General features: G+C 33.6%; 1 protein-coding gene across 6 annotated transcripts in view; it reads left to right on the top strand.

Annotated features, from left to right (window-relative positions):
- NOVA1 (NOVA alternative splicing regulator 1) overlaps positions 1 to 17097 on the top strand; it is a 140941-nt gene that overhangs the window by 118227 nt on the left and 5617 nt on the right. The window contains exon 5 of one of the 6 annotated variants that reach the window (XM_079308111.1): positions 7536 to 7571. The exons of the other annotated variants lie outside the window; for them this stretch is intronic. Within the exon in view, the coding sequence (XP_079164237.1) occupies positions 7536 to 7556 (21 nt within the window). The 3' untranslated portion in view covers positions 7557 to 7571. Of the gene's footprint in view, positions 1 to 7535; positions 7572 to 17097 lie in introns of those variants that run through there. 6 annotated transcript variants of the gene reach the window in all.

Here is a 17097-nt window from a genome sequence, read left to right as displayed (position 1 = left end):
CATCTTGTTGCTGCAATATCTGTAATAAATTAAACTTTTCTATCTTTTCATATGATGGGACTGAGCCACTGTTCTTGGTGCTGCCTGTACTCAGCAGGTACAGCACAAGCATATGGCTATTAAAATCTTGGTATTTGGAATTTGTACTTTCAGCTTATACTATTTCTTTAATGCAAAGTCTATAACTTGAAATGTGATATAATAGTACACATATAACTAGAGGCTGGGAGATTGATGTCTCTAAATTGTAAGGATGAATGCACCCAATCTTCCTCTCTGACTTTAAAAAAACACCCTGTCCCTGTTTATAAAATTGCTTGCAGAGGTATCATCTTGCCATTCCTCACATGAAAGGTGGAATCTGAAAATAAAGGCAGTCTGTAAAACATACTGTCAGCTTTTAAAGGGTTGATGAACTCATATTTCATATATAACTTCTTGTGGGATGTGGAGGAAGAAATGGGAAAGAAAGCTTTGGTTTTCAGTCTTCTGTTATCATTAGGATATGGGATTTAAAAATATGTATAATAACCAGCTTCAAATTATATATCTTTTTTTTATCAGTACTTGAATCTTAATGTACAAATACTGAGTTTTAACCATGATCCCAGGACAGTCAGTAGCCATCATAGGCCAGTGAGATATCTCAATTTGCCCTTGAAATTTGATATGAGGTTTATTTAAGATATTGTTTCTTGGATATTTTAACAGTAATATTAAATTGTTTTAGTTTCCCTGATTTTAATGTTAATTGTTACAGTAGCATTGAAAAAATCTGTTTTCTTTTGAGGTTCTTCGCATATTGACTGATGCTAGATGGTTCACTTGATCCTTTTAAATCTTAAATGTGTATTAAAAATAAAAGTCAATATAAAATTATTTAGCATTCTTATAAAAGATGCTGTAGAATTAAAAATATGGTATAACTTTAATTTGATTACTATGAATATTTGCTATGATAATTCTCTGATATAACAATTGGACCTTTTGTCAACCTATCTGATTCATTGCTGATAAATATGACCATTTTATTTACATCCAGGTGATGCAGTCAGTGGTCTACAATGCAAACCTAATATTCTGTGTGAAAGAGACTTCCTCTAATAGACAATGTTTTATATGGACCATGACTAAAGTATTTAGTGAACCATCTTGTTTTAGTGTAATAAGACAGAGTTCTTTTTTTGATTACAAGTTGCCTATGGCGCACTCTGGATAGCACATAATAAATAATGTGAGACAGTGTATCTAGAAAAGGCTAGGAAGAATTATTCTCCTGTTCATGTGAGAGGATTCCAGTAAATGGAATCTAGTGGTTTAGATGTAACCTTTCCTGCTTCTTTTCAGCTGGAATCCTTCATTTCATGTCTAAACCCTAAGCAGAATTAACCTACCCACCATGGACTAGCTGTAGATTTTCTTCTGATCCTCATGTTAATGCATTACTTGTAATATATTTCTTTTGTCCTTTAACCATTTTTTCCAGCTCAGTGCTTGTTTGCATTGTTTCCTTAAAATATATATTTAAATTATATAAAGATGTTTAAAGAACAATTTAAAAATCTTATATTCAAAACAGTTTGGGGATTTTACTCTTATTGTGTATTTCAGTTTCTCTCCTTGAGACAAGTATAGGTAATAAGTAGGTAATAATTTGGGTTCTTATTCCATACTAGTTTCCTTTCTTCTCTCCCATTGCACAAAAATTATAGGGGTTACTGTTTACTGTTCCTGTCTTAAATGTAGGAGAAATGTCAGGAACATTCCTGTGAAATGGGGAAAGATTTAGATTTTCACTGCTAAGTCTCTGAATACCAGTGGCATGTCATTCATAGGATGTCATAAATGATCTGCCAGTTGCAGTCCTGTAAGTAAAAATGTGATTCCATTTTCATGTATCTTGTTTGGATTTTATGCTTGATAATAGTTAGAATCACTTAGTTTCCTATTTCACCCCCCCCTTCAAAAATATTCATATTCTCAATCTAATAGACAGAATTACTACTCCCTTCTATTAAAATGGATAAATGTCTTAAATCGGTATCTCCTCATGTTTTAAACTATGTGGTTGTAGAGGTGGTTTTTTTTTTCTATTGTTTTTCCCTCCACAGATAAAAATCAGGAGGTAAAAAGAAAAAAAAAAAGTAAAGCTTAAAAAAAAGAGAAACAGTGTGTTCATGAAGAGCTAGATAATTTAGAGAATATAATAATCTGACTCTAGTGTGATTTTATGATGCTTGCTTTTGATTCAAATAATTTATTTTTAAATTGTTACTTCAGTTAAGAAGCTGAAATCATTACAGTTTAAAACACATTTATGACTCTCATGGGATTCATCCACTTTAAAATATTTTGTAGTGAACATGTAAAAAGATAATACTTTTTTGGATTGAATACATTTTGTTTAGATTTGTAGGGTTATCATCATCTTGTTTTATTTGAGTTAAGAGTTCTAAAAGCCCCTCACTGTAATTTAAGATGTTATTTCATTTAAGGATATTTGTAGGTAAGATATATAGCTTTTGGCATTTTCCACGTCCCCAAAATAAGGAAAGGTCCTATCTGCTTAGGAAAAAGGATCATTAAACATAAAATTTGGAGAATATACATTTTTCTCTTTGACAAAATATGATAAAGTTTTCAAATGTCCTTTGCCAAATGGTATTTATTTGTGTTCATTTTTCCATTTTAAGTATAGTGCCTTTATCAATACCAAATTAAAATAGTGTTCTATAAAATTCCAGATATATCCATGTTCAAGGTCCATCCCAAATAAGCTAGAGTGAAAGTTGGCAACATATTACACTGTGATCTAACCAAGATTAGCTGTGACTTTGAGTTCTAAATACTCAAACTTGGTATGCTAGACATACTGTTAGATTCCAAACTAGTATTGGGTGAAAAATCCAATGATATTCTCAGGTATACAGGCAAAGAGTCACATAGGGCCTTCATCCCTATTTGAATGACCCAGAGAAAACAGAAGAGCAAAGCAATTTCCAGAATGCAAATCTGGATGACTTTATTGTTGTTGCTCTGCTGCCTAATCAGTCACATAAAGGTTTGACTCCAAGTTTTCAATAATTTGGAATTTAATTTAGCAGCTTTCAGGGAGTTCAGAATCTACATGATCAAGAATTGTGTGAGAATGTGGAAGGAAACACTCAGCCCATAGAGCTTACTGTCACACCAGGACAGATCCTGTACAGCAGACTGTAATGCAGAAAAGGCAATACCATATTTTTCTGTCAGATGTTCAGTGAGTGAGGCATGATTAGGCCCTAGAAGATCCTGTTTGTTAATTAATTGGGGGTTTTGTGCTACCTGGAATATTTTTATTTCCACAAGCTGTTAGTAGGTACAGTGCTGCACCACACATTGCCATGGGCAGAATGCTAGATGCTTTCTTTGAGAATTCATCAGATGGTGAGAAGCCAGAGATAAATGTGAGACAAACCCTCCACTCCAGTTCTAGTAGGCCTCTGCCTGATTTGAGGGAAATAGGAGTGCCCTTTGGACACAAATCATGGAAGCAGGTTGATGTATTGCACTACAGGGAGTAAGAGGTATCAGGTTTTTCCTTTTTCTGGAGGTTAGCTACTGTTGAGGTCTGTTGAGACCTTTGCCTGAAGCACTGCACCCTAGATTTCAGATAGTTTATTTCAAAACAATGTGTAACTGCATCTTATTCAGTAGTATTATGCTCTAGTTTTGTTCTTGTAGATATTTTCTCATTTGCTGATTCTGGGTTTGGTGGTTGGGTTGGTTGGTTAGCTGGTTTTTTTTTTCCCTTGGAAGCAAATTAGACCTCTTGCAAGTAGTAGCAGATATTAAGGGGCATAGTTTGCAAATAATGGGTCAATGGGACTATTGTCATTCTAGACTCTAAGGGCTCACTGGTCTCTTACATGCCAGTGATTTACATGTGAATCTTTGCAGCCCTGAAGAGTATTAGTCTGGGTGTGCAGAGGGAATGCTGCCTGTTTCATCTTCTGTTTTCCCTGCTTCTCAAATGGCACCTCAGTGAATGCAGCCTTAGAGATCCAAGTCTGCTGGAATGTTTCCACCCCACCCCCCTTACATTATCAAACAATAATCACTTCTACATGATAAATTACTCATTCAAGTGAACTTACTACTTGTGATTTGAATGGGGTTAGAAAAATATGATTGAGATTATTATTTCTTTAAAGTTTCTAGAAGCCTGCACTTCCACTTCAGTGTAAATTCTTTCACGCTTGTAAGCCACATAGTACATGAGCTCAATGCTTCTCAGCTTTTTATGCTTACCTTTATTGTCCACTTAATAAACTTATAAATGCAGCAAGAATTGATTGACTTTATTTTCTTAATAGTAGTTGTAGTAATTGTGATAATAAATTAACAGCTGCCCCCTACCCATGAGATACTGAAATGCAGTCTCCATGTGGGCTCTTTTAAAGTGTTACAGCTATAGAATTAAACTGGTTTATGAAATGGATTAGATTATGATTAATAGCATTCTATAGTAACAAGTACTGAACCAAATTACAATACCTTAAGATCTGCAGACCTGTGCACATGTATATTAAGTGATGCAGAGAAAAAAGACAAATTAAATCAAAAGATAATCACTTCCTTGAAAATTTATTGGTAAGAATAAATTTAAATTGTATAATAAAACAACTGTAAATATAGTCTAAAACCAGTGTTACCACATTGCTTTAGAAATAGAAGGAAATAGCAGTTGTTTGTTAAAGACATTTCACAGGTTGCATTTCACTTGTATGCCAGTAATTAAGAGGCTGTTTCACAGAAATTTCTGCTTTAATTATGTCATAAGTAATTAGATAATAAATGATACACATTACATTAGCAGTCACAGAAAAGACTGACTGGCTGTACACAATGTGTGTGTGTACTCTGTGGTTGTCTTTATCACTTCCAATTTCAAAGTAAACTAAGTTATGCCTTACATTAATAGGAACACAGGTAAATCAGGGTAAGAAAAGGAGAAGACAAACTTTGATAGGGTGAAAGTGAGATTAGAATAATTTATAATGCATTTATTGAACTCTATCTAAAAATAGTCTTTACTGTAACAAGGATCACAGTGAATATTTGTTAAATAGAAAAAAAGGGGCAAATGTATTGTGAAATTAAAAAGGGTTAGTAAATCTATTGATTTCCTCACCTCCACTTCATTTTTGAGACAGCACTTTCATTTTTTCATTTTTTCTTTTTCTATTTTTCAGTATGCTGTCTCTAAAAATAAATAAATTGTCAGCTCTTGAAGCAGAATATGTATATATTGTGCATAGGAGTTGAGGTCAGTGCAAGAGTTAGATGCACATTATTTGTGTCTTGAAAAATATAATTAAATTTACTCAGATTCTGCCTTCAGATTTACTCTGTGCAAGGTATTTTTCCATGTTAATGTACACATTGTATTACTCATTTGTTATATAGGTATAAAAATACATAATTTAAATGTGCAAATACAGGAGTATTTGTGCCCCACAGCCTTAGTTTACATAAGGAGTAATTTTTTTTCCACATGAACATTTGTGTGAACGTATTATCTATTCAAAATTATTAATAGGTGCAAGTTATCTACATTCAAGTATTGTCTATGCCTAGTGCTTGTCTACAGATAGTAGGCCCTAATGAAATTTTTCTCCTATTTTATGAGAAATATAACCCAGAGCACAGATGTATGGAAACCATATGGTTTGCAAATACATGGTTTAACAATAAATATATACAGTTTTCCTACTGAGCTGTGTATGTATGATCTAAATCCAGGATCTTCACATTTAACAAGGAAGATACAATTGTACCTTCACTTTGTCTCTTGTAATTACAGGGATTTTTATATACTAAGTTGACTTGGATAACTGACCTAAGTTAGCACCTATCAAACTTTTTGTTTCTTATGACTCAATTCATTGGTAACTTCTGTCTTGTATCCACTTACTCCAGTATTTTTTTTTCCTTGGGGCTGTCTTGGTTAAACACACAACTACAAGTTTACAAGAGTTAACTAAGAAGTAGATATGAACTAAAGATATGGATCAGCTGGGGTGAATGTTAAATTCAAAGTCAGCCAATTACAGTTTAGTTGCAGTTAATGGTATATTTCCTGAGACCTACAGCTTGATTTTACCTTATTCTGTTCTCTGATCCTTCTTAGAGACATTATGTCAGACTCTGAGAGGAAGGTTTTGAATTGAATTGTCATAAGATTTTATTAGCATTAGAGAGCTATGGAGTCCTGTAGCATTGCTTATTAAGTTTGGAGACATCACAGAATCTCAAAATAAATTAGGTTGGAAAAGATTTCTGACATCATCAAGTCCAACCTATGATGTAACATGTTGACACCGAGTGCCACATCCAGTCATTTCTTGAACACCTCCAGGGATGGTGACTCCACCACCTCCTTGGACAATATTTAATTACCCTTTCTGTGGAGAAATTGCTTCTCATGTCCAGCCTGAACTTCCCCTGCCAAAGCTTGAGGGTATTTCCTCTTGTCCTGTCCCCAGTTTCTGGGAGAAGAAGTTGACCTCCCACCTCACTGCAGCCCTCTTTCAGGGGGTGTAGAGAGCAGTAAGGTCTCCCCTGAGCCTGTTTCTCTGGGCTCACTCAGCTCCACGTAGGACTCACTCTCCAGACACTTCACCAGCTTCATTGCCATTCTCTGGACATGCTCTTTCTTGAGGTAGGGGCCCAGAACTCAGCACAATACTGTGTGTGGCCACCTCTTCCTCCCCCCATTAGTAAAGCCACACTCATGAAACTATGTCCTTTTTTTAATGAAAATTTCTAGTAATTACTATCTTTTATGCCCTAGAGATACATGGTTATATAAATGGTTAACTGTTCTTCCTGTCTCATTTTCAAACAATTTTCAAATGACATCTATGAGAGAGAGTCCCTGAGAATTTCATTGAGTAGTTCCTCCCATACAAAATTCTATTTTATTAGTTAAGTTTTATTAGTTAGTTAATACAGGAGCAATCAAGCTTCTGCTGCTGGTCATCTATTGCAAAGCCAGGCATTCAAAGTAACAACAAGCCTTGGTGCTGTTAATCTTGTTGATTCATCTAGATAGACCAGGTGCATTTTGCAGAAGCCATATTTCCCGTCTTCATCATGTTTATTCCACCATATTTATTTTATGTGTATGAGTTGATGATAATCTAAGTTTTATGTTTCATTTTACCCCAATTTTGTGATCTTTGAATAAAAGGGCATGTGCAAAACTGGTGCCAGGTTATACCAAGATACACCATTAAAAATGCTCTGGTCAGTTTTACCTCTAAAAGTGTAACTAAATATAGACTGGATGTGTAAGATACTTCTCAGACCAGAGATATATTATCAAGTTACCTAATATTATTAAGAACACAAATCTGGCTTCCAAGAAAGGCTGGAGAATCCCTTGAAATGATTTTGTAACAGAGCGTGGGTTCTATTCCTTGATTTTGAAACGAGGACATCTTTCATTTGCTCTGTGCTTATTAATCAGACTTATTTTTATATGATTGCAGCTGGGAGATTCTAAGACATGACGGACCTGGGAGGAAAAGGGGGTTCCACTTATTGTGTGTGTAGAGAGTACAAATATGTGCATGCCTTTCATATGGACTCATTTGGGTTTGTTTTTCCTTTTTAATCAGCTGAATTGCAAAAATCTGATTTAAAGAGGCACTGCTGAATAAGTAGTTTCTGTACTCCCTACCTAAGCTGAAGTTCCTCACTAAATACTCAGTGCAAGAGGATTGCTTCTACTTACAAGTAAATCAAGATTTAGGCATTCTTACATAGCAGTATATATTTATAGTACAGTACTGTATGTGCATATGAAAGTATCTATAGAAGTGAAATATATTCAGATGGGTTTGAATTAGCTTAATGTATTTACTTTTCTGTAAGTTTTTATTAAATCATATGTTTGTGGGAATCGTGAGAAGGTATTTTGTTTTGGGGTTTTTTAGTTGTGTTTAGTTAGATAACATGTTTGAAATATTCCTCCTTTTAAAAGCTATTTGGATCTGCCACCTTATCATGTGTTTATATCTAAAGCAAAATGGATATTTCCAGAAAAAAAAATTATAAGAAAAATTGTATTTATATAGTTTTTAGGAGAATATTTGGTCATTAGTTTTGCACCATTTTTCCTTTTTATTTTATTTTTTTTAATAGTGAAAAGCACCATGAAGCTATACAGAACTGTCTGGGAAAACAAGGTTAAATATGCTTTTATTTTCATGGACCTGAGACATTAATAGGGTTACTAAAAGGGTTTTTATTAATGTGTGTCTCCCTTTCCTTTTTATGGAGAACAGAATTTTAATGACAAATAGTGTAGGAGGGGATGTCAGGATTAAGTATCATTATTTTATTTTATGGTCATGAAAACTCAAAGGTGTTAATTTAGATGACACATTCAGCTAGTTACACTTTCTTTTACCACCTCCTTTCAATATCTACCATTTTTTCAATCCCACAGATTCTCACTTAAAACTTCAATTTTCTAAAGATCAGAATGTGATAACTGTGATAACAAAATTGGGAACTATTTGTGAGCATGGAAATATTAAATATGGAAATAGTGTATTTTAAGAAAGGAACTAACGGCTGTCCCATTTTCTGAGCACTTGACCTGCTTCCTTTGGGAATTGGAAACCTGTTGATATGAGTAACCATAAAGTTCCTCCTGCTGATGATCAAACTCTCTCTTTTGGCCTCCCACAAAAAGATTCCAAAGAGCTTTGAGCAAGAAAGAAATGTCCCTTTTTTAATGATCATTATAAATCCTTATTTTCCATGCCATAGAATTGAAATGGTTCTGCTGATTCATCTTAATTCTACATATTTTTTAAGAGAGCTCTCCTGCAGATGGTATATAGTTGATAACCAAAATTTTGTATTACTGAATTACCAAATGGTTTCTGAATTATTGTGCTACATATCTTGCAGAAGTAAGCTGTGGCAAAGATCCTCTGCAAACAAAATAAAACTCTTAGTCTTCTTTTATCCTTTCAGTCCTATAGATAGCTTAATTTTAAAATGTAGTTTCCAGAGACTGATTTTCAGTATTTTTACCAATAATGCTGAAACATTATTTTATATTTGGATTTAAATCTTAAATTAATTTAGAAAAAGTTTAGTGTCCTGTTAAAATAATGTGATCTGGCCAGCAAAGTCAAAACATAAAAGTCTCAATGTATTTCTAATATCCAGGGTTTAGTTTTCCCTAGGTTTTAAGTTTTAGTCAATTTCAATGAAAAGTGTTATTGACAGAGAAATGGCAAGTCCCTTAGCACATATTTATTGGCACATTATTAAATTCCTCTGAATTTAATTAAGTGACATAACTAATGCATATAATTTTCTGCATTGCTTCATCTAAAATAACACAATTGTGTATTCTAGCCACATTCATCCAAGTTTATGCTGAAATACCTCTGATGCCTGTGATGCTTTGTAATGTAAACAGTGTATCTTCATCTTGAAAACTTGTACTCCAGTCAAAGAATTATTTTAAAACACTGTTAGCTTAGACTTACAGGTCCATGGCCATTAAAAAAAAAAAAAAAAAAAAAAAAGAAAAGCATCAGTCTCCTAGAAGTCAATGGAAAATTGGTTCCTAGGTGCCTGCTCTTATAAGCTGTCCAAGATTTGTTTTTAACATCTTAGCAAATACCTTGTATGTAAGCCATAGGATTTCTTCCAATGATTGCTTCTCATCAAGTGAAAGTTTTCTAGTTAAAATACAGCATGTTGTTCAGAGTAAGTTTATGGCTGATCTGCTACTGGGGAGTATCTTTTAAGTACCTTTTAAGGATTCTCTTGAGGAATGCAGAAATGTCCTATTCATTTATGCATTTACCTTCTGAAGCTTTGTCAGGAAAGCAACCAGTGCAGTGCTTCTTTGGACAATGAGTTAATAGCTATGAGGAGCCAAATTAACATCTACAGATCTGTGACTGGGAAAGTGTAAGAAAAAGGGATGCAGCCACTTTGCCTCTCTGTCTGTCAGGAAGATCAATTAACTTTTGAAGCTGGAATGGGTTTCATAAGTTAGATCCTGTCTAGTGTAAAACAGTGGGAGTTTTAGAGAGGTGTATTTGGTTTTCAAATAATACACATTATCTACATTTTGTCTGTTATTTTTTGAAGTGTTTTTTTAGCAATTCCAGTAATGAAATTACATTATATGGTTTCTTTCAGTTAGAAGTGTCCCAAATTGGTGTACTTAATAGTTCTGTAAATATTCATGCATTTTTGAAACCCATTCTTGACTCTGTGGAGTGTTGACAGATGTTCCTAGAACACCATGCAACAAATGATATAAGAGAAAAAAAAGGGAAATTCTAGAGAGGGAGAGAGGAAATTATGGTGATTTTTAATAGGGAATAGGGTTAACATTTTACCATTACTGACTATTTTAAACAATACTGGACAGAGCTGTTAGTGATCATGCTTTCTGTCTTTTTAAAAAGGTTTCATCTGAACAATGGCACTAACAACATGGATATTTAATTTTCTATGTATACTGCATTCTCTCCAGCTGTGTGAAAATCTATTAATTTTTTTTCTCTTGTGTAATTTAGTATGCAACCAGCTCATTTTTTCTTTTTTTAATTATAAAAAAGTGAAAAGTATAAATGAAGCTTCTCAAAATACATTACACTTCTTTGCAAATGTAATTTGAAGCTCATGAAACTTTAATGCATTAAATATGGAATGTTGGTTTTATGCTACTGAGAAAAAAATTAGAAAAGTTAAGTTTCTTCTCTATGTTATTAAAACTATGTATCATAGAGAATTCATGGAGGAGTTAGTTTATTCCTTTCCCACAGTTTTGAATCATGTTTTCTTGAGGGATACTTATGAAACTACTCAGATTTTTATGTGTGCATATGTGAGTGTAAAATTTTAATAATACTTTCTTCAGGACTAGATAATCTTATAAAATCAGCCACCTGTATAACCAACATTGTTTTAGCAATTACTATTTCTGTGTACACAACTTGGCTGTGTACACATTCTGCTTTTGAGAGAAGAAGCTTTTCTATTTATGAGTTAGAGCCTACACACGCTGGTGACAGAAGGGTAACTAAAGCAGGCACCAGGGAATATTTTTCTTGTTCCTTTAAACATGATTTGCTAGTTCCTTGCTGTGAGAAATTTGCATTCCAAATTACATCTTTAGTTAAAAGCATGAAAGAAAAATCTTAATGTTCATACTTAAAAGTGGGCAGAATTGTAATTAGGTAGTTACTAAAAGAAGTGGGAGTGACTTTTTTAAGTGCCTCAAAGAGTCAAGGTTTAATATCAAATGCTAATTGAAAAATGGTACTGATTTAAGCCAAAAGAGCAATTTGTGCAAAACCTCCTTACACAGTCTTATCTCTAGTAAATATTTCTCCTGCTTAGTTCTGACTTTCTAAGCCTTGTGATTTCAGATGTAAATTGTTCCCTAGTATTTAAGTTGAAGTTAGGTTTCTATTGCATGATAGCTTTTGTGACTAAAATTAAATGATAAATGCAACCTCAACTGAGAGAGGAGGTCTAAGAACTGGGGGGAAATCAACACTTATGATAAACAGTAGTGTCAGTATCAGACCAAAATCCTCCTGCAGTGTACCTCCTGCAGCAGACAAAACCAAATATCTTAGAATATCTGTTGCTCTGTCAGTCTATTATATTTGTAATAATCTACTGTGGTTTGAGACAAAACTCAGAGTTGCAATACTTTTTCAATGGATTAAGTTAACCTTGAATTTTCTTGAAGGAAATATATGAGATCAGAAATATCACAAAGAGGCAACATAAGGAAGTAGCAAAATTATATTCTTCTTGGAATAATTGCAGGCAACATTTATGAAGAGAATACAAGTATAGTGATGAGAAGAAAATCTTATTAACACAAACATGGCTAGAAAAAGAAAAAGTGCATTATGCTGAATAAAATAGTAGCAGCTAATCTCTTCCTGTAATCCCTTGCACTTGTTCACACAGTATTTCAGTTCTAGACATTCTTTTGTAGAAGGAGAGAAACTGAATTGAAATGACGTTTACAGAACTTTAACACAGTAAGGGAAGATGACAATTTATGGCTTAGGTTTATTTACATGATGATCTAGCTAAATCTACAAAGAACTGCTTCACTTTTTATGGATATGTGCCTATTTTGATCAGTATCAAGCAAAATATTAGAAAAATGTCTCTAGTCCTTCTAAGAATTTTCTCTGAAGCCAAAATGTATTACCTGGAACTGAGGAATTTGTTCAGTACACCTCTGGAAAAGTTAACTCATGTTTCAGCATATGCATGAGTCCTATATGGAATCCAATCTGGAGATACTGAAAATATTGAGAGAAATTCCAGTAGCCTCTGTGAGGCTGTGTATGTGCAGTAAGAGATGTGCTGTGTAAATCTCTCTCAGAAGCTGAGCCCAAGTCTGACATGAACAAACATCTGTCCAGAGCAGCCTAGCATGGGGTGACTCGTGACCTTTCAGTAGCTTGTGCCCCCTTGAACTTGTTCTCAGTGGCCAGGGGCGTTCCAGGAGTTCCAGGAGTACAACAGTGTGGCTGTGAATTCCAAGTGCATGCAAGGCAACATTTTGTCTGTAATGGCCTTAGTCAAAAAGTACAAGACAAAAAAATACTAGGTGATCTTACTCCTCACTGACTGCTCTCTACAGGATTTGGTGTGTTCAGAATACCCTCTCATCAAGTCCAAGCCTGTAGTCATATGAGCAACTAAAATAGCATGAAATTTTCAGTCATAGAATCCAGAGGCCAGAGGGAGTTTTAAAGTGTTTCAACAATTGATGAGCAAGAAGACAGAAAAAAAAAAGTTAAATAGAATCTAACAATTTGCAGTTTTAAGAAAATGCAGTTATTTGCTTTAGAGACTAAAATGTAGAATTGTGACAAATTAGGACAAATTTGTTAGATTACTTTGTTACTTTGTTGTAAAGTATTTTTTGCTGTTAAGAAAAAGTAAACTGACATTAAACAAGTAGTTGAAAGATTGAATAGAAGGAAAAAGAACAACTGTTACAGAAAATTCATGTAATGAGTTATAATTACACAGTTGAAAATAAAAGAGGAAAAAGAAAACCTGAATAATAGGTAAAAAAGATCCTTGGTTCATTAATCTCTGTGCAATCTCTTAGAAACACTTCTGTGAGGTGGAATAAACAGAGGCTGATGCATTTAAGTATTTCCACTGTTAAATTGTTTGGTTTGTTTTTTCCAAGCTTTGATGCTATAATCAGTAATATTTCTCCTCTGGTGTAATTTAGTGCTGGCATGCCACCATGTTGAAACTTGAAACCTAAACCCATGCTTTTCAATCTTCTTAACACACAGCTACTCTAAGTGGTGTAACAGCCATATCAAGTGCTAATTCTTGCTATCTAGCCTGCATTTCATCCTTTCACTACATTTATCAGTGTAGACTTTGTATTTGCTGGGTGTCATATATGGTGTGAGTTTGTGATTGCCATCCCCCCAATTCTAGAGACTGTGAGAAGTGATAATATAACCAGACCAAATGTTGTCAGAGAAAAAGAGGGCAAAGAAATAAAGCAGTAGAAAAGTGAAAGGGTGGAAACTTTGCTATAGGTAGTTGGAAGTCTTTACATGAGAGGAGTCAGAATGAGAATTGAGAAGACAGGACATGGGTAGTAGTGCAGATTTGGTCATGGTTCTTCTTCCCATTAAAATATTTAGCATGTATTCATATGCATTCATAGCTGCTCAGTGCAGATTATCTCTGTGCAGCACTGGGGACGATGAGAAGAGGCAGAGCATAATTGCCAAACATCTGGCATTCCACAGTGGATGCTATTCTGCTCACATAACTGAGCCAGGACTTTCAGTTTGGTAAATTAGAGGACTTCTAGGCAATTCTGACATGATATGTGAATGCTGCATGGGCTTATGCAAGTGGGTTGCAAATAAATGGAAAAAGTTTAGGGAATTAACTGATAGAGGGTTTAGGAGTCTAGAATTTATACGAGCTACTCATGTGGCAAAAGTTATAAGCAGTTTGAATTGTGTCTCTGGGCACAGTGGTTGAGATCCCTTATGGTCCTCTTCCTCTGAAGGGCAGAGTTGCATCAAACCTCCACAGGTTTCATTGGGAACTGAGGGCAGCAAGCTGCTCTCTGGTTCGAGCCCTTCTTATGCCCCAGGTTTCTTTGACTTTTGTCAAGGCTTTTAAGAACACAGTCATGTTTCACTGAGAATGTACACAGAGAAATTGCTTTGTTTCTATTATATTTGTTATACTTGGGTGACTTTTGGGGGAAGAAGTTTTAAACTTTTTGAGCCTGATTTTGAACTTGCTTATGCTGATGCAAATAGGATGAGAGTGATGCCTGTGGGAGTAAACAATGGTCATAATTGCAGTCCTTAATTTATATAAAATCTATCTGACATGAAATAAGGATTGACTTACCTTTTTCTTTCCATAGTATTTGAACAAAATGAATTACACATGTATCCTTATTCTTATGCATATGTAAGTGTATGTTTATAATTGCTTTAGATACTCTCTTTTTTGCAGCACAAATTTGGATATAGCCAGGAGCATACACACAAACCTGGAAACTTAATCTTCCTGCATATTGAAAGACACCATTATTGGATAGCTCAGAGCACTTATTTTGGATAGCAGTTAGGTTTCTTACTTCTGCATCTAAATCAGTTTCTGAATTCTGTTATCTGTAAAAGGAAAATAAGTGCACGCTCCAATTTCCCTGGCAGACAAGGAGTTAAGTACTTTTTTTAAAAATGGTAGTCATGCAGGTAACAAAACTAAATAGATAATATTAATTTTTTTCAATTTCTGATTTTCTTTTAATTTAGTGACCATATGAATTTTAAGTTCCAACAGAAAAAAAAAATGCAATACTTCTTTTCAGTGGCACCTAGACCACTGTAATCCATCTAATATGTTAGATACTATGTTATTGTACAATACAGTCATTGTTTGCCATAAAGAGTTGATATTCCAATATATAAACAAGGGAAAGATTTAGGGAATAAAAGTAATAGATGTAGAATTGCAAACTGGTAGCAAGATTAATATTCCTAAATTTAAAAAAATATGTTTTGCTTTTAAAAATGATCTAAATTTTTAAATTAAATTTTCAATTAGCTGTCACAAATGCAAGAATTTTACAGCTGAATATCTCAAAATAATACAAATGTTGTTCTTCATTTCAAGAAGAGCAATATTGCTTATGTTTTAAATAAAATGAGTACTGATGCATTTATGTTTTGTTCAACTGAATTTTCACTGGAATGTAATGGTTTTGCTCTAATATATAATAGAGGCATACTGTCTAATTATTTAATACATATATATTTTTAAAAGTTATCCTCTATGTAAATATGTGACATATTCACCATGGCAGAGGTTGTATTTGAAAGGGTTTTACTGGTATAGTCCTAAGCTAGTACCATTTAAGAGAGTTGCCAATGAAACAATAGTCTGTTTCTAAATCAGATGTTTAAAAAAGGATATCTTTATTTCTGAAGCAGACAAACATATATTAATCCAGCACATTAAAGTTTTTGGGTTTTTTTTCAAAATGCATCATAATTTGTATATTGTTTGTAATGCTAAATGCAAAAACATGTCTGGACAAGGAGGGAGTAGATTAGTAGATAGAAAATAATTCTTTATCTTTGCTCTGATTAGACAGATAAATTTGCTGAATAGCTAGACCTGTTAGTGGTGAACCTAATGAACTTTTGTGTGTCAAGTGAGAAAAGTAACACTTTCTTTTTGGGAAAATCTTTCTTGTTAGAGAAGAGTTCCTTTTTAATTTTGAGGCTGAATTAAGGCGCTGCTTTATTTTACTACACCCATCCTTTAGAATAATTCCAGCTATATAACAGTAACCTGAATTTTCATATGTTGTATGTGTAATTATGATATTACAGGTGCAGCAATACTGCCCTAGCATTAAATATTCTATTTACTTCTAAAATCACAAGTATGGTTAGGAGACTGTACTTTTGTACCTTCTTATGTTTTTAGGTTTCTCACTTAAATTTATGTCAGAATTCATGCCTTACTTGATCAGAAGTACACACATTGCTTATTGAAATCTCCCACAGAACCTGTTAGTATGTCTTAAACCAGTGGTGCAAGTAAATGTTTTCTATAATCTGCAGCACAAGACCATAATAATGAAAGCTGTGCAGTACTGCATTTTTGGAGTGTTAACAAACAAACAAAAAACTCCAGAACACCCCAAACCTAAAACGAACACGCCCCTGCCCCAAATTGCAAAAATCTGGAAAATTCTTCTGTTTAGCAATTAGTTAATGTATGTTGGATCTAGAACTGAAATATCTAATCAAAACTAGGAGTTGTTTCTTTTTATTGTAGGAATACTAAAAAGGGTTACCTTAAAATTGCCAAAAAGCTTCAACTGAATTTAAAATTAGTAGGAGTGTCCTGACTTAAAACTAAGTCTGCCTACAAATATATATAAAACATTTCACTATGTATTTAAGTATACATACAATGATGTTTGCTTTTATAGGATTTTTTAATATATGGATGGAGTAAATTTTTTTCAATACCTGACTTTCACATTACCTTTATAAATCAGCACCTGATAATTTTTTTTTATTCTATAGGACATGTTCTGTTTTGATGTCAATGAAATTCTGAAGAAATTAAAAATTATGTATATAATTTAAAACATTTCAGTGCAAAATACATTATGGTATATTATTATTTTTAATGTACATATTGTGTAAGTGGAAAATATGAGTGTTTCTAAAGTTTCTAGTATGCTGGATTCTTAAAGATATGATTTTCATGCTAACATAACCATTAGAAATATATTAGAAATATATTTTTCTAGCCTTAAAAATGTATTTATAGGGCATATATTTTTATTTGCAATTAGTTTGACTTTATAATGAGGCAGTAAAAAGAGAATGTTGCTAATAAATTTAATAGTATTTTATATTGATTTGCTGCTAAGACTTTAGATAGAATTTTGGTAAAAGGGCTGAAAAGTGTTGCCCCTACACATATTCCACAAAATTGGAATGAATGGAT

Source organism: Erithacus rubecula (assembly GCF_903797595.1).
Source record: "Erithacus rubecula genome assembly, chromosome: 6".
NCBI lineage: Eukaryota > Metazoa > Chordata > Aves > Passeriformes > Muscicapidae > Erithacus > Erithacus rubecula.
This window is presented reverse-complemented; position numbering and strand designations above follow the sequence as displayed.